The sequence below is a fragment of the Atta cephalotes genome (assembly GCF_000143395.1).
Source record: "Atta cephalotes unplaced genomic scaffold scaffold00012, whole genome shotgun sequence".
Lineage (NCBI taxonomy): Eukaryota > Metazoa > Arthropoda > Insecta > Hymenoptera > Formicidae > Atta > Atta cephalotes.
In genome coordinates this window covers 5478410-5502811 of record NW_012130076.1, presented here as the reverse complement: position 1 = coordinate 5502811, position 24402 = coordinate 5478410, and the positions used below count along the sequence as shown (strand labels likewise).

Here is a 24402-nt window from a genome sequence, read left to right as displayed (position 1 = left end):
TTATTTATTTCGGCGCTCTTCTGTTTCATCAAAGTCAAAAGAATTAAGTTTCTTGATGTAAAAAAAAGGCCGATGAATGCACTGTCATAGATTAGATAATAGTGTCACGTATCAACGTTGACTCACATTTAGGATCCATTAAAATGCTTTTGATTGACTTGTGGAACGTGCTTTTGGAGCGATAATCACAAGAGTGAAGTCTGTTGCATTTTTCTCTAGTTTCCTCCATTCTTAATTCCTTCTTTCGTTCAAGACAAAGAATCGTGGGAGTTGGTAACATATCAGTTATTACATTTATAGAAAATATAGACAATCTAGATATCTTCGATGTCTTCAATTCTTTAACAATTCAACACTCAAATAAATATAAAGAAGCATTTAAGGCTGATGAATTTCAAATTAAATTCTAATTATATATGAAGGAATATTTTTAAAGATTTATAATAAATCATATAATGGTATAATAAATAAAGTTAAAACCTTTAAATTATTAAATATAAATAGTTTACTTCAATTATGGCCATATTTGCAAAAACTAATGTCAGAAGTAAAATTTTTATTTAGAGACGGTTTAATCAAGATCTTTTAGAAAACTTTTTCAGTAAAATTAGATCATTGAATGGTAATGCGTTGAATCAAACTCTCATACAATTCTATTTTACATTAAGAAAATTATTTTCTATACAGTATTGTAATATAAATACTGGAAACTGTTTAGATCGAGAAATATTAATTAAATTAAATGAATCAAATATTAACTAATTTAAATGAATTTAATAAACAATCTCTATTTATTAATGAAAAACCTGTTCAAACTCAAAAAATTGGAATGTTAGTTGATGATCACGATTATTATAATTTAAAATTAACAGAAGAAAATGTTTTTAGCTATATTTGTAGCTGCGTGTCTTCAAAAACATTCTTGCGATATTTGTATTGAATATGCCAAAGTTATACTGAACTAGATGCTAACATTATTTACTGTTTTTATAGAACTTACAATTCTACAGAAGAATATCTATTTAGTGCCAAATACTGATTTTGTACATAAAAATATTAGTGTAAGAGAGAAGTAAGCAGGGAGAACAATCTTGAGTGAAAGAAAAATTGCGATGAAGACGATGTTCAAGTAAGAGATACAGACAGATGACATTCAATAACGAAATACAGCTTTTTTATTTGTTGCATTATTGACAAGATTGACAATTTCACAATGAAGACTAATGAATTCTTCTACGAAATGTCCTTTTTTACAGAGTACTTTTTCAATTGCGGTGGCTAATCGAGCGCGATGGAATTAAACGTAATAGCAGTGGATTTTCTAACGAAAAGCAAAAGGAGTATCTCAATGGCGGTTAAGTGCGTGCCTTGACGGCTAGATTTATATTGATGATTTATCAGAATGGAGCATTTTTCATATAAAATTGGTATGACCTACCATACAAACTGCGAGAACAGTGTTGTGAAAAGCGAAATCTCAATCGAACTAATTCAGATGATTACTTTTGACAACACTTTTTGATGGCCTCGTCCATATATTAGGAGTGTGCATTAATTTTAAGGGATTTTTTTGATAAAAATACGATTTTATTGTGAAAAAATGATTACAAATTAATCATTCACAAAATTGTCCATCGCTAGCCATTACTTTTTTCTATCTTTCTGGTAATAGGTGGAAAACGTCGAAAGAACACATCTTTTGAGATTATTCTCGAATCGACCCATTTTTTGATATCTTCATAAGAATGGAAGCGCTCAGAATGACCATAAGTCATTGATCGAAATAGGTGGTAATCGGAAGGAGCAATATCTGGAGAATATAGCGGGTGTGATAGAACATTCCAGTTGAGCGCTTCTAACGATAGCTTTCCTTGACCGGTTTCGCAATATCATTCAAAGATCAAGGCGTAGGAAATCATGCTGAGGGTTTGCATGACTGCGGAACGTAAATCGAGCAATCTTGAACGGCACCTCCAGGATATCTGTCGCCCCCCTGGAGTAGTCAGACCTAGTGGCGTATAGGTGGCGTATACGCCATTTAACTTCTTTCTACCAAAAAAGAAAAGTAATAATCATATGGAAGTCAAAAATAACAAAATAAGACAAAATTTGAACACTAAGGCTGGGAAAATAGCCAAGATTAGCAAGGGTTGAAGTGTCAGGATAGTCCTAAAGAAGTGCGACGCTCGAAAAGAGCCAAAAAAAGGAGCAAACTTCGCGCTGTCAAAATAATCCTAGAACAATGCGATAATCTGGTGAAGCAATATGCACACCAACGAAAAAGGCAAGTGGCAAAAACAGACAAAAGGTACTACAGTTAAGTCAGCATAGTCCTACAAAGATGCGACAAGACACGCAAAGACAAGACACTCAAGCGTCACTCTCGGGGCATCGAATACGGGGCGATCAGCTGCGGTAATAGGTGAGGTGCATCAGCTCGTCGCCGACTTGACATCCTGTTATTCGAGGAACCATATAAACCTATGTATGGAAGCAGGGCGAGAGCCACACCTTTTATGAGCTAGGAACGGGAATGAACGAGGGTTGCTGCAGTGCGCTCAGAATGCCCATGGGTGTTGTATGGGTAGCGGTCAGCAATCCCCGATTGCAGATAATATTTGTCTCGCAGCTTAGCAGACGACCCACTGTGTGTGCGGAAGTGCAGGTCCCTGGCCTATCAATATACGTCGTGTCAAGCACCTCGAGAAGATGTTTTATTTCCTGAGGGGCGAGAGACTCATAGTGGCTGTAGATGCCAACGCAATCGTTGCTCTAGGGTTCCCTTGAGACTGACCAGAGAGGAAGGAAGTTTGAGATCCTCATCCGTGCGTTTGGCCTTGAAGTAATAAACGAAGTCCAAGACAAGAGCACACCTTCGAAACGAGGAGAGAATCATGTTTCATAGACATGACCCTAGTGTGCCTCAAATAAGCCAACATATCGGCACATGAAAGGTGAAGCGAGAATGGACGACAGTCCCGTGACGGCGAATGACCGCAGAACTGCAAACAGTAAGTTCGACATACGACGGGCCGACCGGAAACGATTCAGTAAGAGTCTGAAAGATCTATCCGGATCAAGGCTTGGGGCCCTCGGTTCGAAATGCGAAAGAAGCAGAAATAATGGCTGGAGAGTTACAGGAGATAATATTGGAAGCATGCGAAATAAGCCGAGGAAAAGAGTTTTCAGAAAGTCAAATCCGTGACGGAAGAATTGACAAAAATGAAAAAAGAGGAAAATCCAAGGATTAAGAGGATCAAGGAATCAAAGGACTGACTCTGAAGTTGCAATAATTAGTAACTTAAAGAAAGAATATCAAAAGTCCTTATGCCAGTAACAACAAGGCGATAAAGAAAACAAAATATGAAAGCTGGAAAAAGTTTGTCACAGAATGTGATAATGAAAAGTCATGGGGCTTTGTATATAAACAGCAAACATAAGCTAAAAATAGAAAAGATCATAAGCACACTCAGAAGAGGCGAGCATATGATAAAGACCGTAGAGGAAACGGCACAATGTCTGTTGATGTACCAAATGACCTAAGCCACGAAGACATGCAAGAACAGGCGTAATTAGAAATCTAGCAAGAATAGCGCCATACACAACAGATGTCCAATTCTTCACGGGGAAAGAAATGGCTTTAACGGTCAAAGTCATTCAACAAGAACGATAAAGTTGAGCAATTCCTAAGAGTATTTAATGTACCTTCAGTGGGGCGTCTTTCCTACAATTTGGAAGGAGGGCTCATTACGAGTCCTTCTGAAGGACAAGGAACCAAGTGAAGGACCCAAAATCCTATAGGCCCATATGCCTCCTCCCTGTAATAGAGAAACTCTTTGAGAAACTTCTCAAAATGCACCTAACAGATATTGACGCAGAAAAGGGACTCCGATTGGAAGTTTTATGCTGGGCAGATCGATGAAGGTCACAGTCGTGGACTGCGACGGGCAGTTTCTGCTTCCGAAGGGAGATACACTGTGGCATTGCTCTTTGATATTTCCGATGCCTTTGACAACGTCTGGTGACCCTTAGTTATAAGGATTGAAGTCGAGGTGTCCCGTCTTCGAAGTTCTTCGAAGCTATTTTGACAAAAGGCAAGTAAGCATCTCGATAAGTGATACAAAAGTAGGCAAAGCAACAAGAGGATATCCGCAGAGTTCAGTGCCCGAGCCGACTTGCTGGAACTTAATGTTCGATGAACTACTAAGGATGCTAGAGGTACAGGCTCAAAATCGCTTCGTAGCAGACGATCTTATTATATTGATAAGCGACAACTCCTAAAGGGAGATAGAAATTTGTAGCCAGATATTAGTAGATCAGATTGTCGAATGATGTAAATCGGCTAAACTTCAAATCTCCGAGCGAAAATCTGAAGCAATCTTGCTCAGAAGTGAGGAAGAAGGGAAATCGATAGACAGAGAGAAGTATGCCAAGATAAAAGGCTAAAGAACAGGAGAAGAAGAGTATATTTTAAAAATAGACTATCCACTGTTAGGATAGGTGAACAAAAATCAGATTCAAAGACTCAGTTAGGTACCTTGGTGTTCATTTCGATAGAGGTATGCGAATCGAATCACATTGCAAATATCTAAAGAGTAAAGTAGGGATACTTTCAACAAGCTTGGCAAGCTGGCAAGATTCCAATGGGGTCTTAAATGCCGAACGCTTTCTACCGGGGAGTGTTCATCTTGATGGTCGCATATGCGGCTGCAGAGTGGGCCGACCTATGTACTGCGAAGGACAAGAAAATTCTTATTGCTGTGCAGCGCGAAGTGCTTATAGCACAAGCGCATACCGCACAGCGTCATGGGAGTCACACTGCGTGGTAGCAGGATAAACTCCTATTGATCTATTCTTGAGAGTTCTCTCTATGAGCGTAGAGCCCTATATGAGGTAAGAAGAGGCAAGGACGTAGAGATAAACGAAACCGTAATCGGAAAAGATACGGAAGAAAGAGATAACAAAATTGTGGCAAACTAGGTGGGAAATCTCGACAAAAGATGACGTTCACTTTCTTCAATAGCATACAAGAAAGGCTTCAGGCCCAATGGGTTCAGCCCAACTACTGGTCTACGCTTCTAACTGGGCATGGTAATATGCGACACTTTCACAATTAGGGCTTATTGAAAAAAGCTCATGCAAATGTGGAGCTGAAGAGAACACCTCATCTTAGAGTGTCCAGAATTTGAAGCGCAAAGAATTACTCTACGGTATATAGTTCCTCATAGGTGGAAACTGCCTGAGGCGATACAATTTCTAGTGTCAAACGCCGAAGCATTTCAAACACTCGTCGACTTCTCTAAAGAATCATTATAGATAAAGCAATCTCAAAAAGAGGACTAGATTCTGAGACTGTTCACCAAGACAGAGCCGATGCTTTCAAAGTGATGTGTGAAGCTCAGTTAAGGAAAACTTGCCTCTCATCACAAGAGAATCCTTGACAAAGCAAATCCGTATATCATCACGATAAACACACACATCATTAAGCAATTTAGGGAAACATAACACTATTATTACGGCGAACATCTGGGGACGAGACGCAAATGAATGGGTCTGTGGATGGTAGTTTGTCGCGTATACCTTTGGGTGAAGGCACGTTCGCCCCATCTTCGGGACCAACTAACAATAACTATCCCTATCAACTGTTTAGAATGTACAAAAGTAGAGATGTGATTGCGTGCATATGACGGCTCGGATATCGGTATCGCATTACTAGGTTAGAATACGAAAAACTAAGAAAATCTACAATATAAGCATTTATCTGACGACGCGAGCAATTAATGACATGAGTAGTAATAACCGATGTCGACTTTACAATAAACATAAAGGGATGATTAATCTTACTGAGCACTAACTTAAAATCTATCGCTGAAGTTTACAAAAGGTTCACACGCAGAACGCTATGATACCAAAGAGAGAGAGAGAGAGAGAGAGAGAGAGAGAGAGAGAAGAAAACTGGAAAAAGCCGCAACTAACGCTTGCAATGCGATAGTTACGCTAGCTCTTGAAAATCCTTTATAATTAAGGCACACTCCTAAGACCCCTGGTTTCTATCCTCCTTCTATGACTTTAGCGAAAAACGGCTGACTTTGTTTACGGCGAAGTGAAGAATCTTCGCCAGCAAAGCTTCGCTGTATGAAATTATATCTTTAAACATTTTATCACATGATATTTCAATGTTCACGGAACAGTTTAGACATTAAATTTCGAAACTATGGTGCAAATGACGATTTTGAGGTATGCGTAGAAAGGACAAGTATCACTCTATAGCTTTCTTTCTTGTACAGACTTTGGACACACTTTCCACTTCCTTCACTTTTCCAAAGGAAACAATGCAAGATATTAATTAAGATATTAATCACATTATCTTCTATTGTCCGCTGTTTACTCCTAAATCAGGCTCTTTGAGATCTTTTCTTAGAAAAAATTTCCCTTCTACTCCCAATGATTAATTTTATCTTAAAATGCTCCTCTGTTGTCTTTGTCATCTTCTCCTTAGCTTATTTTGAATCAATCGACCTTTCCCCATAAATCTTTGTCATGAGCTCTTTTCTGCATTGATACGTGTCTGCATGAATCTTTTAAAGTGAAATCTCATGAAGCTAGCGTACGACATACCGGCGTAAAGAAACTAAACCAATCACAGACTTTACACTCGTTTTTGCTACGTCAGCACGAATTCGCGCTGGTTTTTTAACGTTTCAGCGTTACATTACACATACGCAAATACTTTGCGAGCATTTATAAATTCTCAAATATTTTATTTAAATGGATTAATATTATTTCAGAGTGCAACATTTTAGTTGAGATTATGTACATTTGTTTTCACTTTATGTGATGTATGTGTTAAAATTTCATCGGGTGTCCCATGGAGTGTATTTATGCCGGCGTAATGATCAATAAGCCAATTACAATAAGCCTTTTTATAAAGTTTTTTTCCAAAATGAATATTCAAGGGATCTTGTGATTGGTTTATGGGTCTGAGCACAAGAATTGTCGTAACATTTACTTAGATTTAAATTGTAGACGTAAATACATACAAGCTTCACGTATGACGTAAACTTATTACCGTATCTCCAAGAGACGACAATAAATTGTACGCCAAAGTTTGAGCGTCTACAACTTAAGTCTCTAAAGCCGGTTCTACATTAGTTGCAAGCTGATCGCAAGTTTGTTGCGACAGCCAATATGAAGTGTTAATTTCAAAATGCAAATTTCTGATTGGCTGTCCCAACAAACTTGCGATCACTTTGCAACTAATGTAAAACCGATTTAAGACCCAATCGATTGCATCAACATTACTTCGATTTTAAGTAAGGATTTTAAAACTCTTTTTGTCTCTTTCTGTCTCTGTCTCTTTCTGTCTCTGTCTCTTTTTGGCTTTAAAATGAAACAGATAGAATTTTAAATCTCATTTAAAGTCAAAATGAAATTGGTACAACTGGGTCTAAGTAAGTGTTACGACAATTCTTGTACTCAGATCCCTTCCCTTACGCTAGCTCTATGGGACTTCATGTTAGTTATCTAGTGCTGATATCAGTCTCTACCAGAATCCTCTGGTAACTGTACTTTGTTTCTGGCCGAATCTACCTCATCAAAAGAGTAGTCATTTTGTTAAGAATCGATGATGACACACTCAAGAAATTCATTTTTAGTTGCTTTCAGGAATTTATACATCCTCTCATACAGGAAGATTACGTTTGCTTTTACACAGATGGATCCAAGTTTGAGCAGAATAATTGCATGGATGTTGGCATATACTCATCTTCGCTACAACTGGAGCTTATGCATCGTCTTCCAGCCAATGTCTCAATCTTTACAGTCGAAGCCTGGGTCTTGATCGTCACGCTGAAATTATATGTGACAAAAACATTCCCAAAGCGTTATCTTTACGAACTCGAAGAGTGTGTTGGAATCTCTTTCATCATCTTGCCTGGATATTGGCTGCTACTTGATCTATGCCATCAAAAATCAATTCTACTTAGCATTACGAATAGACATCTGCATCAGACTTGCTTGGATCCCTTCTCACAGGGGCATAGAGTAATGAAAGAACGAATGAATTCACCAAGATAGGTGCTAAAAAGTGAATTGATTTAGAGATTCCTTACTCTGATTTATTTTCAGAAACTAGAAGTTCTGCTGCGGAACAATACAGAATCTATCTTGATGAGGAATTTAGATGGAAAGGCCTACATTATGAACAATTTTTTCGCTTTCAAGCCAACAAACCATAGTTCAATAAACTTTTTTTAAAAAAGAGGAGATTGTCTTAACCAACCGTGCAAACCATTACAATCTTAACTACAGCCTTCACAGAAAGAATATTGCAACTAAGGTCTGTCTCTGTGGCGATCCTACTCAGGATATAAATATTATTTTCTCACTTCTCCTAAAGCTGACAAACTCATTACATATATTAATAGTTTTTATTCATGCGCATTCGTAAACGATATTTTCCCTCTCTTCAAAAATTCTTCCCCTAAATTATATCGTTTGCTTTTATCATTTCTCAAATCAAACAACCTCAACATTTAAAATTCTCTAGTCGGGCTCGCTTTCACGGTCCCTCTGGAAACTTTTGTCCCATGTATGGAGCTTATGCTTAACTCGATCGATTACTCTATGCTACTTTCGAGTCTCGCCGCCTCCGGCAGCCATTTCCGATTCTGACCGTATCGACTCAGCTTATAGTTAGGATCACTCTACCAAGGCATTATTATTATTTATTTTGTCAAGAAGAAAAAGAAAACAATGCAATTTCTCCTCCATGTCTATATATTCAAAAATAGAATCGTTTCGACTATTTAAAAAAATGGATTTCAGCAATAACAATGAGATTTGTATATAATGTGTTATTAATGTTAATTATTTAATTGATTGTTTTAATATCTGTCCACACTTTGTATATAATCTCTATTTAATGTTTTCACTGCTCAGTATCCGAAAAATGAGAATTTTGGATTTGACAATGATTACACAAATCTATTTTTATTTATTTCAATTCTTTGGGAATTGAAATAGAAATAAATCGTATGATCATTGCCGAATACATAATTTGGATTTTTTGGATATTGCGTGATATATCGTTTTCGGAATTGCGAAGCTTGGAATTAAAGACTATGGCTCTATAAAAATAAAATTACAATGGTAAAATAAAAAGACTATGAGCCTATTATATTATATTTTTAAAACGTTTAATATTTGAATAATGAATTGAAAATATAAACATGAAATTATAAACAAAACAACAAACGTTTTGACACTGATTGGGTTATTATCAATGTTCGCAAATAGATGTTATACAAATTAAATAAACAATAAAGAAACAAGATTATTTTATGTTAAATATTACGTTAAATATGAAGCGCCACTATGATCTGAATGTTAAGATATTAAACTATTATATATATTCATATAAATGAATTAATTTCAGAAATGATAATTACGTGCCGATATAATTGTCGGATTTTCAACGCAATCAATCTGAAATATTAATAATCCTCCAAAAATCCTCTTTTTTGCATCGTATAGTCACTGGTGAAAAATGGATTCACTACGATAACCCAAAGAAGAGGAAATCATGGGGATCACCTGGCCATGCTTCAACATCGACAGCCAAGCCGAATATTCATGGAAAAAAACTCATGTTGTGTATTTGGTGGGATCAGTTTTGTGTCGTGTATTATGAGTTGCTCAAATCGAATGAGACTATTACTGGGGCTCTCTACCGAACACAATTGATGAGATTGAGCCGAGCATTCAAAGAAAAACGCGCCCATTCCAGACATGACAAAATTATTCTCCTTCATGATAATGCTCGATCACATGTTGCGGCGCCGGTCAAAACCTACTTAGAAACACTCAAATGGGAAATTCTACCCCACCTGCCATATTCTCTAGACATTGCTCCTTCCACTTGTTCTGATCGATGACGCATGGCCTGTCTGAGCAGCACTTCACATCATATGAAAATACCAAAAATTGTATCGATGATTGGATAGTCTCAAAAGATGAAGCGTTCTTCCGACGCGGTATCCACATGCTACCAGAAAGATGGGAAAAAGTAGTGGCTAGCGATGGCCATTATTTTGAATAAAACATTATGTACCGTTCTTTCACAATAAATGCTTAATTTTTGATAAAAAACGGCGGAAACTTATTTGTATTCCCAAATTATTATATTTAAATTAAATAATATGGTCAAACGCAATAAAATATAAAATTATAAATTTATAATACTTGAATTAATATTGTATTTTATGCTTTACAGGAAATTGTGTACACGTGCGGGCTGTGCGAGATGATTTGCAATGCCAATGAAATGCAAAATCATGCCTAGAATCTTTTACACGTTATGTGGACAAGCAGCATTATTTTATCCACAATGTACTAAATACTTTCCGATGAAATGCATATTATTATTAAAAATTTAATACATGTATTAGTACTGTTAAGTTTTTATGTGCAGACAACGGAAAAATTTTGCGTAGAATCCTGATAGATTGAACAGAATGTTTTGGAGATACCAGAGGATACAGAAGAGAACATTCAAGAGACAGAAATTCGAAATGAGGAGGACTTTGATGTAGAAAATCTTCCAGAGAATGAAAATATGCGGAAGATTTATAGAAGAGCATCATTGAGGCAATTCGGAGACGACCGCCTTTCTGGAATTTCAAGTTTCCATTTGCAAAAAAAGGCGTTTGGAGCAAAGTTGTGGCCGCAGTTATAAAATTTTCAATATTATGTGTAATGAAGTTTACTATATATAAGTTTACATCGTGCACTTGATACACATACTAATTAGAAACTTTCTATTAAATTATTTTTATTTCAGCAATGTATTTAAAGAATGATGTACTAAATTGATATAGTATACATCATGATTAATTAAATATATATATCATGTATATGTTTCAATGTACCGTTGAAATTAAGATCATTCAATGGAAAGTTAGTACCAATATCAAATGCATGATATAAACTAAGTAAACCATATATACATTATTATGTCTCAATGTACATGTTCTGTTTCGTAGATGTTTTACTGTAGCTGAAGCCAAAAAGAAGTGGAAGTCTCTCTTGGATACATTCAAGAGGCATGAGAAAGTTATTGTTGGCAAGTGGCTCAGCAGCTTAGAAGATATCGAAGTAGGTTTACTTTGAGAAAATGAACTTCCTTCGAGATATAAATCTTCAAAACATACGTATGTATATGCATAATAGAAATAAGTATCATAAAAATAATGCACCTACATGAAAAATATTTCTTGCAGTTTCAGTACGATGTCAAACATCTCCGTACATCAAAACACTTCAACCGATGCTGATTGTGATAGCATGGAAGACAAGTGAGCAGTGTATCACAAATACTACGTAAAATTTTTTATATTCATGATTATTTGCATTATGGATCATCTATAATATTCCTTTGATAAAAAATGGATCAATTATGAATCTGTACCAACTAATCAGACTTTTTCATTTTATGAAAAGGAACTAAATGCCTTTATTCTTTTAGGTATTGGTCCAAGTCGAAAAAGAAATAGAGACGACAATTTTATGGACGAAATACGAGAGTTGATGCAGGAGGGCCATAAATATCGACATACAACAGAAGTCACTCAGAGTCTATTAGATTCTGCATCACAAGCTTGATATCCTGAGCAAAGATGTATGAGACAGGGCGATGATCGGCGATGATCTGTGATCTCTTCTCATTTTCTTGCAATTTTTGTATAATTACACACAATATCAGCATTCATCATTTCCTAACCTTTTTAGCTACTGACAGCAATCTATTTCGCAATGTTGCTAACAAAATAGTATTTGAGCAGTTTAAACACACTTTGAAACTCATTCTTAATTAATTCAGCTTCAAACAGGAATTAAATGTATAAAAAAAACGATTTTATATCAACTCATTATAATCCAGCGGCTAGCGATTTGCTCCATGAAAAGGTAGTGGAACTTTAGCAGCTGACATTTTGTCAACGACTTCTTTAGAGGGAAAACCTTTAGCTGCGTTCCTATTTCAATTCAATGCAGTATCCAATAACTGCCATTTTGCTGGATACTGTACTGAAGAAACGTTCCCAAATGATTTGGATACTGATTAGTGACATCGTATGTATAATCAGTAGGGACATTCCGTGTCGGTATCTTTGATCTTCGCGCATGTGAGCATTCGCCATGTTAATGTTTAAAAAATCCAGAATCGAAAGAGGATATAATGCCCCATGAGATAGTCCACTGCTTTGCTTTAAAAAACATAATTAAGGATGCTGTGTAAACGTAATCAATGTAAAAATATTATCTTTTTTCACAAAACATTTCATTTGATTATATTTAATTAAGTTAACTTAGCATAAACTATTAGGTGTACAACTTTGCTTCCGCCGTTTTTCTATAGATGGCTTTAGCGGTAAGTGGTGGTCGAAATAAATAGATCATAGACGTCATACAATAAACTTGGGCATCTGTCAACATAACCTCATAGAAACATTAGTCGATTTGTGTCTGCATCATAAAGTTATTCTCGATTGAAAATGTCAATTTACGAGCCAAATTCTCGTCATTTGCGGGAGGTTTTAATTTTTTGCTTCAATATGAAGAAATCTGCGGCTGAAGCTTATCGAATGCTCTCAAATACTTATAGTGAGGCCACTATTAGTGAAAGAACGTGTCGTGAGAGGTTTCAACGCTTCAAGAACGGTGATTTTGACGTCCAAGGTCATGCTCTGTATTTGATGGGACCAGCTCGGCGTAGTGTATTATGAACTGTTAAAACCGACTGAAACAATCACAGGCGATCGGTATCGAACGCAATTGATGCGTTTGAGCCGAGCATTGAAAGACAAATGGCCGCAATACAACGAGAAACACGATAAAGTGATTTTGCAGCATGATGCTCGATCCTATGTTGCGAAAGTGGTCAAGACATACTTGGAAACGTTGAAATGGGAAGTCCTACCCCACCCGCCGTATTCTCCAGACGTTGCTCCCTCTGACTATCACTTGTTTCGATCAATGGCACACGGCCTGGCTGACCAGCACTTCCGGTCTTATGAAGAAGTAAAAAATCGATTCGTGGATAGCCTCAAAAGATGACCAATTTTTTTCGACGCGGGATTTGTACGCTACCCGAAAGATGGGAGAAAGTAGTGGCTAGCGATGGACAATAATCATAAATGTATAACTAGTTTTTTACAATAAAGTCTCGAATTTCGGAAAAAAAAACGGCGGAAGCAAAGTTGTACACCTAATACTTACTTTTTATAAATTATAAAAATTTACCTTACAATATCTTTGGGATAAAGAAAAAAAGTGCAATGTGAATTTTTATTATTATTACTGCATTATTTAATAATGCATGTAACATAACTTTTCTTTTTTTTATCCATTTTATAGAAATATTTATGGTGCAGCTCTTAAATTATCTTCTTTTGCCACGAATATCTGCTCATGAAATCTATATAATATGTACAATACGTTCTTGTCATCTTGCATTTCATCCAAAACAAAAGCTGCGCCATATCTGCGCGAACTCGTATTTTTTCGCTGAGTGTTTCTATTAGTTATACTGTAATCGTACCTCGTTTATCAGAAGAGTTTTAGATTATGAGCCAATATGCATGCGAGGCTACAATGTATAACGTCACTTGCCAATATCCAGTCATTTTGGAATGTTTCTCCAGTATTCAACAAAATGGCGACTATTGGATACTGCACTGAAATAAAATGAGAATGCAACCTTTGACTACATAACATGGGCTGTTTTCCAGCTAGGATACATACAGAAACATTACACTGTGTGTTCCACTGTGTAAAGTACTTGTTGGAACGCAATTTAGTTTCATAATACCAGAATGCATTGCAGTCTTTCATTTTATTCTTATAATTATATTTAGCATATCAATAATAGATTTATGATTTTTATTTAGACTTAAGTTATAATTTTTTCAGAATTAGTGATTTTTGAAGATTTTATTGCAAAATAAGTACGGCCAAATAACTTTTTAAAAAGTTGATAATATTGATATTTTACACGCTTGTACTTTTTATTAGGTGCATTCAGCACTACAACCACTCACTGAGCTTTTGCAGCTGATTAGCATGTTCCGTTAGATCTATAAATATAGACCAAACAGATATAAGAACTCAGTGAGCGATCATAGTACTGAATGCACTTTACTGCTCACTTATACTATCGAGAGTTTTAATCTGAAATTACTAGCAAATCCATGGGTGTTTTGCAACGCGTGTAACACTGTGTCTTACACAAATGTTTCAACTATAACTTAGTTTCCACCGAGAATTTAATCCGGATCAGAATGTAAGAAACAACCAACTATAATCGAGCATTTCCCTGTCGTTCGACTGTAATTCTGATCCGGATAAACTCTCGGTGAAAACTAGGCCTATAACACACAACTTCAGATTAAAGCTCTATAGCTATGGTCAAAGTCTCGCTACAAATACTTTGAAGCATTTGATGGATCAATTAGAAGAAAGAATTTTACAAACTGACCAATTAAAAAATGCTTCAAAGCATTTGCAACATCGCGTTGATCATACCCTACATTACTAAAGTAGCGCATTTCTTTTATCTAGCCCATAGCTTTCCTATTCGCTATTTCACTGCCATCTTGGACCTAATTTTGTCTGTAATCCAATAAGCGCTTAGTATTTATTGATATGTACGTACATACACTGTAATACCCAAGCGCGGTTTACTCTCAATATTTGTATATGACACTCTATAGATGAATATAAATTTTAAACGGCTTAAACCTTTGAGTATTATTTTCAAAATTGAATGTAAGAGGAGAGAAACCTGAAAGAGGCATGACAACCTAAAACCTGTAATCGCAAAATGTTGTCGCGCACTACTACCTTCTAACAAAGTGAATGTAACTACATAGCAACGTTCACTTTTCTTAGAGTACATCATCCACTTTTCAAGGATGAAATCGAATATTTGGTTCATATAATTGTGTCATATGTAACACAATAACTAGTAACAGCCAATAAGAGCCGCGCTTTCTTTCAGAATTATTCTGCCATTGGTTGTCGCTAATTAACAATAGCGTCAATCATCGATAAGATACTTATGTCCATTTCCACCAATGTAGATTAACTTTAATTTCGGTTCAATTTATTCTTTGTCTTTTTTTAATCTTAGAACTAGAAAAAGACAAGGAGTAAGGACCGAGATTAAAGTTAATTTACATTGATGGAAACGGACATTAGAGAATCTCACTGCTGCTATATCTATTTTGGCAGCCGAAGAGAGTTTGATATTTTGATCTGAAATTAAAAGAATTGTTATGAAAGAAAGTCGAAAATATATTAAGCCCTTATGAAAATAAAAATTGGAGCGTAAATCAGATGTAATGGAAGAGTAACTGAAGTGTGAACGTAACTTCTAGAAGGCGAAAATTGGAACACTAAAATGTAAAAGAAGCATTTACGCTTCTTTTACATTTTGATGTTCCAATCAGTATTGTCTTCTAGAAGTTTTGTTTACTTTCGCTCCGATTTTTATTTTCATCAGGCAGTTTATTCATGCAATTAATATAAATAATAATAGTATTAATAATAATAATATATTATAAATAATAATAATAATATATAATATTAGCATAATTAACAAACTTGACAAAGTTGATTGTTAATGGCGGAAATTTAGCATCAGATTTGACAGCCGTTGCGCACCGAATCTGCCGGCTGCACAATTGATTTAAGAGAACGGAGTTTTGTGCTCATATATTCTCAAAACATGCGAGATTTAAAATTGAAGAAAAATCATATAAAAAAATCAAATGAATACTATAATTGATATACTATTTAACGTTTTACCGATTATAATTGAAGATTCAGTCAACGAAAATATAGATTTTATAATCACGCAGATCCGAAACGGCTACGCAGCTAATTCCAATCATCTGCGCATTCATTATTAAGAACGAAAATCTGCGTTTAGTTGACTGCACAGTCGTGCTAAAAGAATGAATTACTACAAAAACTGCTGTATCCGATACCTAAAGAACGCACTCATACGGATATGAGCTTATCGTAATGTGTGGCTGGTGCGTGTGCGTGCGTGCGTGCGTGCGCGCGCGCGCGTGTGTGTGTGTGTGTGTGTGTGCGTGCGTGCGTGCGTGCGTGCGTGTGTGTGTGTGTGTGTGTGTGTGTGTGTGTGTGTGTGTGTGTGTCCGAGGTTCCATCTCCGAAGATCTGAGCCGTTCCGAAATTTCAATCGGTGCAATGTAACTCTTTTTTTGCAGAAAGTTCGAGGTTTCATGAACAGTTAATTCGTCAAAGTAAGTCGCAAGAAATGATATTTTGTGTACATATTAGGCCTTTCTTCTCTTCAGGAGGAAAAAAGAGGAAGAAAGATGAACTGGTGCAAAAGTTCAGCTAAAAAGAGGCCTATTGTTCGATGTTGTATATGCATGTATATTTTAGGTAAGGTGCATGTGCATTTACGAATTTGATATAAATTATGGATGATGAAAAAAGTAGCTTTTAATTTTATACAATCAAACATATTCAATTAAAGTAAATTAAAGAACTAAAAGCATAGACAAGATGTTATTTGCTAATATTTAATAAACATTATAATTTCAAATACATTTAAGCAAATGTTTCGACCAACAATGCTGTAGATTCAACAATGTCACTAATTAACTTTCAAAAGACAATGACCAACTTAGTTGTCTAATTGTCATTGTTAAATCTACAGTATTCTTTTATATAAAATATAATCAAAGGATTGTAATTACAAGCAATGGTACATCTTAATATGAATCAAGTTTTTTTTCTAATGTCAATTTTAATGTTCAAAAGTATAAGAATTATTGATCAAGTTCTATTCATTTTGTTTATGAAATTACATAAGGCACGTTTTACACCAATATGACTAAAATATACTGTCTACGTTTTTAATGAATAATTAATGATGTACTTTTGTTTTGTATCATAAGAAAATTAAAAATTATTAAGATATTATTTTGTATTATTTATTTTTGTTACGTTGAAAATGATCTCATTAGTGATCGTAACATTTGCTTAAATATATTTTAGATTATAACTTCCCAAACAATACAAAATTTAAAATTATGTCTTTTAGACACAAAAAAATCATCTTATGACCTTTTTAAACACTTTTTGTTGCTTGGGACGTTTATTAAATATTAACAATTAATATCTTGTCCTAACGGTTCTTAACCATTTTGTTTATTTTAATTGTTTTATTTAATTTGAGTGGTGTATGTAATTTATTAACAAACATCTTCAATTTTTGCTATTTTTGTCAAAGTTGCTGTATTTTTGCAAGTGAAAGTTGAAAGGTAGCATAATGGTATAAAAATTTGGTATAGTATAATGTACAGTTTATATCCAATTATTTTGTTGTACATTAATTTCATAAATTTCAGATTTGTTTAATCTTTTAATTTATTTACAATTTATATGTTTTGTTATTATTGAATCAAACCAGCAGAAGCAAGTAGTGAATATAAATCTAACCATTCACATGACAATGAAAATTATATGTTATAGTAACAAATATTATAATATGCTTTGACATAGATTCCACGATATCTCATGGATGTTGAGAACATTGGTATTAATCATTAATTACATTATTAGACCTTCTGATCTTTCTAAATAAACCTTAAACTTATTGAATTAACATACAAAAAAATAATTATATATAAAATATAGTACATTTATTCTTTGAATCAATTTTCACTCGAAATGTAGCTAACAAAAATAGCAAACATTAAAATATGTTTGATTGTATAAAAATTAAAGGCTGTACTTTTCTCATCATACTTAATCTTACAGAATAAAAAATTATTTTCTAATAATACATTAACAATAAAAAAAGAAGTTCGATCTTTATATTCAATATAATTAGATTTGTCTTAATTTTAATTATTTGTTAGAGCTGTTTTGTCTTGAGCGAAAGCTATAGAAGAATAAATAATATACAGCTTATATTTCACTATATTATATTTACTTTCTTAGGTATGATGTCAATCATTTTGTATGTTTAATGTAATTGCTCCAGGAATTTATTTAACACATCTGGATCTTTCAATATATCCTATGAAAATTAAAATCAGTTAAGAAGCATATAAATCCATTGAAATAATTAACAAAATTAAAAAATTAACAAAAACAATAATAAAACATTGAAATAATTAACAAAAACAAAATTAAAAAGTACGAAAAATAACGTTATAATACGGTCAATGCAACTGTCAATCATTCTTATTTGAAGTTTTCACCATTATTAATAATAATAACATTAAAACAGATGCGGAAATATTTTCGTGATTTGACAAAGAGGCAATAAAATCGTCGCCTACTGCAAGTGTACAAGAGGGAACAGAAACAGACAACAATGGCATATTCTCCGAAGATTATTGTAGCTAGCAATCGTATTAATGTACAATTGGTCTCCAATTTTCACCAGTCTACTGCTACTGCTGATAATTTAAACAGTAATGATGATCATGGATTCAGTGATGATGTTTCAATGTCCCATGTCCAAGAAAACTCTGAAAATGAGCACAGAGGAAACTTTCCCAAAGATACATATAAAAATCAAGAACTTTCGACTTGGTTATGTTCGTGGAAATTGAAACATAACATTTCACATGATGCTATATCTGAACTTTTGAATCAATTGCGCATGTGTGGACATGCCGATTTACCGAAGGATGCAAGAACGTTAGGAACACTTATGTTTAATCCTGTTGAAATTTCTGCCAGCGGAGGTAATAATTTTCACTATTCACGATTTAAAAAACGCTTTAATTGTAGCAAATTGACAATCGAAAATTAATTTGTGAGATTATTATTAAACGTTATGAAATAAAATATATGTTATGTGAAATATATAAAAGAATAGAAATAGGACCATCCAGGGAAAATTTTCAATCTAGAGCGAAAAAACGGGAAAAACATTTTTTCGTTCTAGATTGAAAATTTACCTTGGATGGTCTTATTTTGATGTCAAATTCGTATTCAGCGAAAATATATAACTCAAAATATAATATAATAACTAAAAATAGCTAAATCTCTATCTCAGCACAAAGTACTTTTTTTGTGGATTAATACTATAATTTTGTGGATAAATACTATAATTGTAAAGTATTTATTATATAAAGTTTTTGAAATTGTTCATTTCTGTATAATTAATTATGTTGTTTTTTATGACATTAAGAGTTTACATGAATATATTGTGCTTCTCTGAAAAATAAAATTTATTATAATAAGATCTCCCAGCTAACTAAAATTGACAAGTTTGATATTGTCGAATAGTTAACTTCGGTATGATTAATATTCCACTTCTTTATTAAGTTATTAGGCATTGATAAAAAATATCTTATAGTTATCAGTGCCCAATAAGTGGCACTGAAGTGGAAAAAGTGGAAACATTAATCATCCAGAGATTGATTATTCGATAATTTATTGTCAATAGCTGGATTAATAATAGTCGATTATTTTCGAGACATTGTAGACTATTAATCGACATTCAGATTTGATTAAAAAGTCGACTTTTTACTTTTCCAGTCAAACTACTTTCAGTCGACTTAGAATGTCGACTATTAGTCAACTTTTTTTGAGACATTTGTCAAGTATTAGTCGACATTCGGGCTGACTTTGAAGTCGACTCTTGATTTATCTCTTTACTCCAGTCAACTTTTAGTTGACTTCGTGTTGTTTAGGTCATCTTCCTGTCTAATTACTCATCCATACTCAACGGCTGCGTGTCTGAATGCCGTTTTTCCTTTATACGCTCAATGGAGTCTTCTGTTGTTTCCTAGATTTAGAGCTAATGCTCTAAAATCACAAATAATTAATTCTCCTTGTAAAGCGTCTCATAAAGGTATCACTTATACACTTTCGGGGGATCACTCACCAAAAATAATCCAATTAACAGAAGGCTCAAAGAGATCACGAGACTATAACAAAAGCCCAGAGCAATTTCGCCCGCATCCATGCTTTGAATCTTAATTGCTCTAATAGCAGAATTATTGTCTGGAGCAGATGTTGCTTTACAAAACCGAACATCCGCCTACTTTTAAACCATCGTCCCAGCAATTCGAGCAGAATTTTTCGGGCGCACCTACATCCGCGCCCCCTCTCTCCTTCCCTTACCCCTTCTAACTCACGCTTTGATAACAGCACCAAACCTTCGTCTTCGCTCTTAAATAACCTCATCTCATTTTTAGAAGAACTTCTGGCCGATCAAGGCAGGCACAACAACTTAGGGTTGTTCGTAACACAACTGGTTAATCTGTTCATTGGGTCACTTACGTCCGCCTCAGCGTCTACAAATCATTATTCCGATGTCAATGGGGGCCTGATTGATCCTCCCAACTCGCAATTTTACGCTTCTTACCGAAACAGAGATGATTATTATGAATAGGTTGGCTAAGAGACATTTTCCATATTACAGTGGAATTGTTGAGGGCTACTCAGTAATCTACCTCAGATCCAGATTCTACTAGCGCAGCATGACATCATATGCCTACAAGAAACACTCTTTAAACAGGGCAATAAGTTTCGGCATTTTTAGTCATGTTCAATTTAGAAAGAATATATCAAGTAAAGGAGATAGGAGCGTGGCTATTCTTATAAACAAAAATTTATGCTACGATCCCTTGGACCTTTCTCCTTTCTTACATTCTACATGGGAAATACAAGAAGTAAAACTCGATTTATTATCATCTTCATTTGCAATCATTAACATTTATACATCACCAATAGCTTTACGCCTTCTCAAGTATGTAAGGCTTTATTTGACTTTGGCAACACTTTTGATTATATTCTTATCGTAGGAGACATGAACGCGCACCAGAACACGTTCTGGTATTGCAACTACACCGATAAAGTCGGCCCGATTCTATGCAACGAAATTGACAGAAGCAACTTAATAATCTTAAACAAGGACGCTCCCACGCTTATGCAACCCCCGAACCTGGTCTTGGCCTCTCCAAATCTGGCGCTGATTCCTGACTCACAAACTGATTCGGACCCACAGGGCAGCAACCATTTTCCAGTCTGTACTACGATCGGAGGTAAAGTGATACGTTTTAGGCAGTTCCACTGAAACTTGAAATTGAAACTAAAGAAAGAGTAATTGGACGACTTGTCGCACAAACTACAGATCCTTGCTGACGAATTTCTGGCTCAAGCTCTATCCGCTCCGGTAGAAAAATATGAATACTTTAAGGATTTTCTTTTGGAAAAAGCTTGGACCTTTACCAATGATAAATAAATACTTTGGCAACATTTTTGACTATATTCTTATCATAGGAAACATGAACGCGCACCCCACGTTCTGGTATTGTGATTACACGAATAAAGCTGGGCAGATTCTATGCAGCGAAATTGACAGAAGCAACTTGGTAATCTTAAACAAGGACGCTCCCACACTAATGCAACCGCCGGATCTGGTCTTGGCCTCTCCAAATCTGGCACTAATCGCTGACTCACAAACTGATTCGAATCCGCAGAGCAGCAGCGACCATTTTCCAGTCTGTACTACGATCGAAGGTAAAGTGACACATTCCAGGCAATTTCACTACTAAATTGAAGCTAAAGAAAGAGCAGTTAGACGATTTGTCGCACGAATTATAGATCTCTGCTGACGAATTTCTGGCTCAAGCTCCATCCGCTCCGATGGAAAAATACGAATTAAAGGACTTTCTTTTAAAAAAAGCTCTGGTCTTTATCAGATAAATACTGTGATAAATATTGTGATTACTGGTAAAAACAAAGTTCATTTGATTTGAATTTTTAACATTATACAAGAAACCATTTCTAACAAATTTTATAATTTAAAAATGAATGTTATTCTTAATTCATCAATTTTTCTGTACGATAAATCTTGTATGGTTTGAGCTTAACAGTTTCACAGCTGATTAAAGAGTTCTTTCTCAATGCTCAAATTGTACAATCAACTCAAAATCACCAAGAATTCGTGATTCTTTCAATTTACTGTTGCGCTGAAGATGACTTAAATATAAGTCGAAACATTCGTATGTAGTGATAACCAAGAAACTATGTATAAAATAATTATATTTATGTAATAATATATATTAATATATAATATATGTAATAATATATAATATATGTAATAATATATATATAGATACGCTAAAGTCAACTGCGATTGCTCTCAATTACTCTAATTTCACTTTATAATTAATGTTAATGAATCTGAGAGCCAAATGTTAAACTAAAACTTTTAATTACACAAATTCTTTTCTTCAAAAACATATTCTCTATTTTAAGAATAAATTATTTTCTACGTAATGTTTATTTTCACAACAGATAATTTGTGACATAAGTTCTCTGCTTTCAATACAAATTTTCTACTGAAATAAAAATTATATAGAAAATAATTTTTAAAGCATAGAATGTATTTTTATAAAGCAGAGAATTTGCTTTTAAAGCAGAGAATGTGTTTTTAAAGAAGAGAATTTGTGTAATCGAAGCAAAAAGTATTTATTCTAGCCTTAATTACATATTGTGCATGACCGGGCGCAGACGGATAGACGTGTCGCTGCATCTCGTCGCTATATGACTAGATTTCCTAATCTTATTAGTGAACTTTAACACTTAATATTTCGGTTCGCGAAACCGACATAATTTTTTCTTACAAATTCTTTTGTTTCATGCAAAAACGTGTCGAATAAGCCTAATTTTAGCTAAATCAAAGATGAAGACCATATTCTAAATAATTACCATAATAAAAAATAAGAAATTGAGTGCAAATTAAAATTTTATTTAACTATTATCTTTCCTATTTATAGATGACAGTAACATTCAACTCAGAAATTTGGACGACAAGTCCGAGCAGGTGGTGGCCGACAAGTCCAAGCAAGTAATGGCTAACAAATCCGAGCAGATGATGACCGATAAATCCGAGCAGATGATGACCGACAAGTCCAAGCAGGTAATAGCCGACAAGTCCGAGCAAGTGGTGGCCGACAAGTCCAAGCAAATGGTGACCGACAAGTCCGAGCAGATGGTGGCCGACAAGTCCGAGCAGATGGTGATCGACAAGTCCGAACAAGTAATGACCGACGAATCCGAGCATGTGATGACCGACGAGTCCGAGCAGATGGTGGCCGACAATTATAGTCACGATGAAGATGCTCAAAGTAGCGCCTGGACTGATAAAATTCGTCTGAGGGAGCATCTTATCGCAGAAATTCGAAAGAGACCTCCTCTTTGGAATTTCAAACTTCCACTAGCAAAGCGCAGAATTCATAGGAGAGAGAGACTATGGGAAGAAGTTTCCATAAAACTTAATAGTACTAATTTTTTTACATTATATATAACACATCATTCGTTGATATTAATTACACATTTTAATTAATATTAATTGCATGTTTTTTTCTATAGGAGAAGGATCAACTAAGAAGCTCAAGAAGATGTGGAGGTCTCTCTGTGACTCCTTCAGAGTACATCATTATAGAAAGAAGATGTTGCCGAGTAAATCTACGATCTGTAATCCGTGGATCCATTATGAGAGCATGAAATTTATTTCAGATGTTCAATTACAAAGCTTGTACGTAATATCAATATTTTTATAATTTTTTCATAATATATGGCAATAATACATCAATATATAAGTAATGTTGTATAAATATTGCTACAATATTAAAGGTGCGGTTTGCTTAACTACAAATGCTTCGAAATATTTGATTAACCAATCGTAAGAAAGAATTTTATTAACTGATCAATCAAAAAATGATTTGTAGTGTCAAGCTGGATCGTAGCCTAAATATTCGCAAAAATTTATAGTATAAATGTTTGTGGGATATTTTGGCAATATTCTGTAATGTTACTAATATTATATGATATCTTTTCACACAGTACGATAACGAACCCATCGGACATTAAAGCAACGGATAGGACAGTGAACGATGACAACAATTCAACCGATAGATGTGCCAGTAAGCAACTTATCAAGTTGCTTATAGATATTTCAATGCATAAAACAAGAATACAATTATATACCTTAATTTTTACAGGAAACAGAGCTACGAAGAATCCAGAACGAAGATGCACGAAACGAAATTATACATAATCTATTCAAACTTTTCGACACTAAACACGAACTTGCGAATAAATTCAAACATAACTAATTTTATGAATAATCCAGTAATCACAGAATAATAATTGTATTGCAGCATTATTATATTGTAACATTCCTGCTATATTGTAAAAATATTACAATAAATGTTGCTATAATGATGCATCTATATTCTATTTATATATGTATTTGCTGGGAATTTTAATTTTAAGTTTTTTAATTTTTAAAAAGCTTTTTTAATAAGTTTTGTAATTTTGTGTAAATTCAAA

General features: G+C 34.5%; 1 protein-coding gene across 1 annotated transcript; it reads left to right on the top strand.

The window, feature by feature from the left end:
* Positions 1 to 18418: 18418 nt before the first annotated feature.
* LOC105617304 lies at positions 18419 to 24127 on the top strand. The gene is made up of 8 exons (XM_012198869.1): positions 18419 to 18794; positions 20865 to 21104; positions 21343 to 21582; positions 22845 to 23062; positions 23129 to 23348; positions 23440 to 23605; positions 23914 to 23993; positions 24072 to 24127. Exons 1-8 carry the CDS (start codon positions 18419 to 18421, stop codon positions 24125 to 24127), a joined length of 1596 nt encoding a protein of 531 aa, XP_012054259.1.
* Positions 24128 to 24402: the final 275 nt, after the last annotated feature.

What these genes read in the sequence shown, in the direction of transcription:
- LOC105617304 (XM_012198869.1), top strand. Translation starts at nt 18,419, where the DNA reads ATGGCATATTCTCCGAAGATTATTGTAGCTAGCAATCGTATTAATGTA. An exon ending in AGTTTCCATAAAACTTAATA is followed by an intron (nt 23,349 to 23,439) that starts GTACTAATTTTT and finishes TTTTTTCTATAG; the next exon opens with GAGAAGGATCAACTAAGAAG. An exon ending in TTCAACCGATAGATGTGCCA is followed by an intron (nt 23,994 to 24,071) that starts GTAAGCAACTTA and finishes TAATTTTTACAG; the next exon opens with GAAACAGAGCTACGAAGAAT.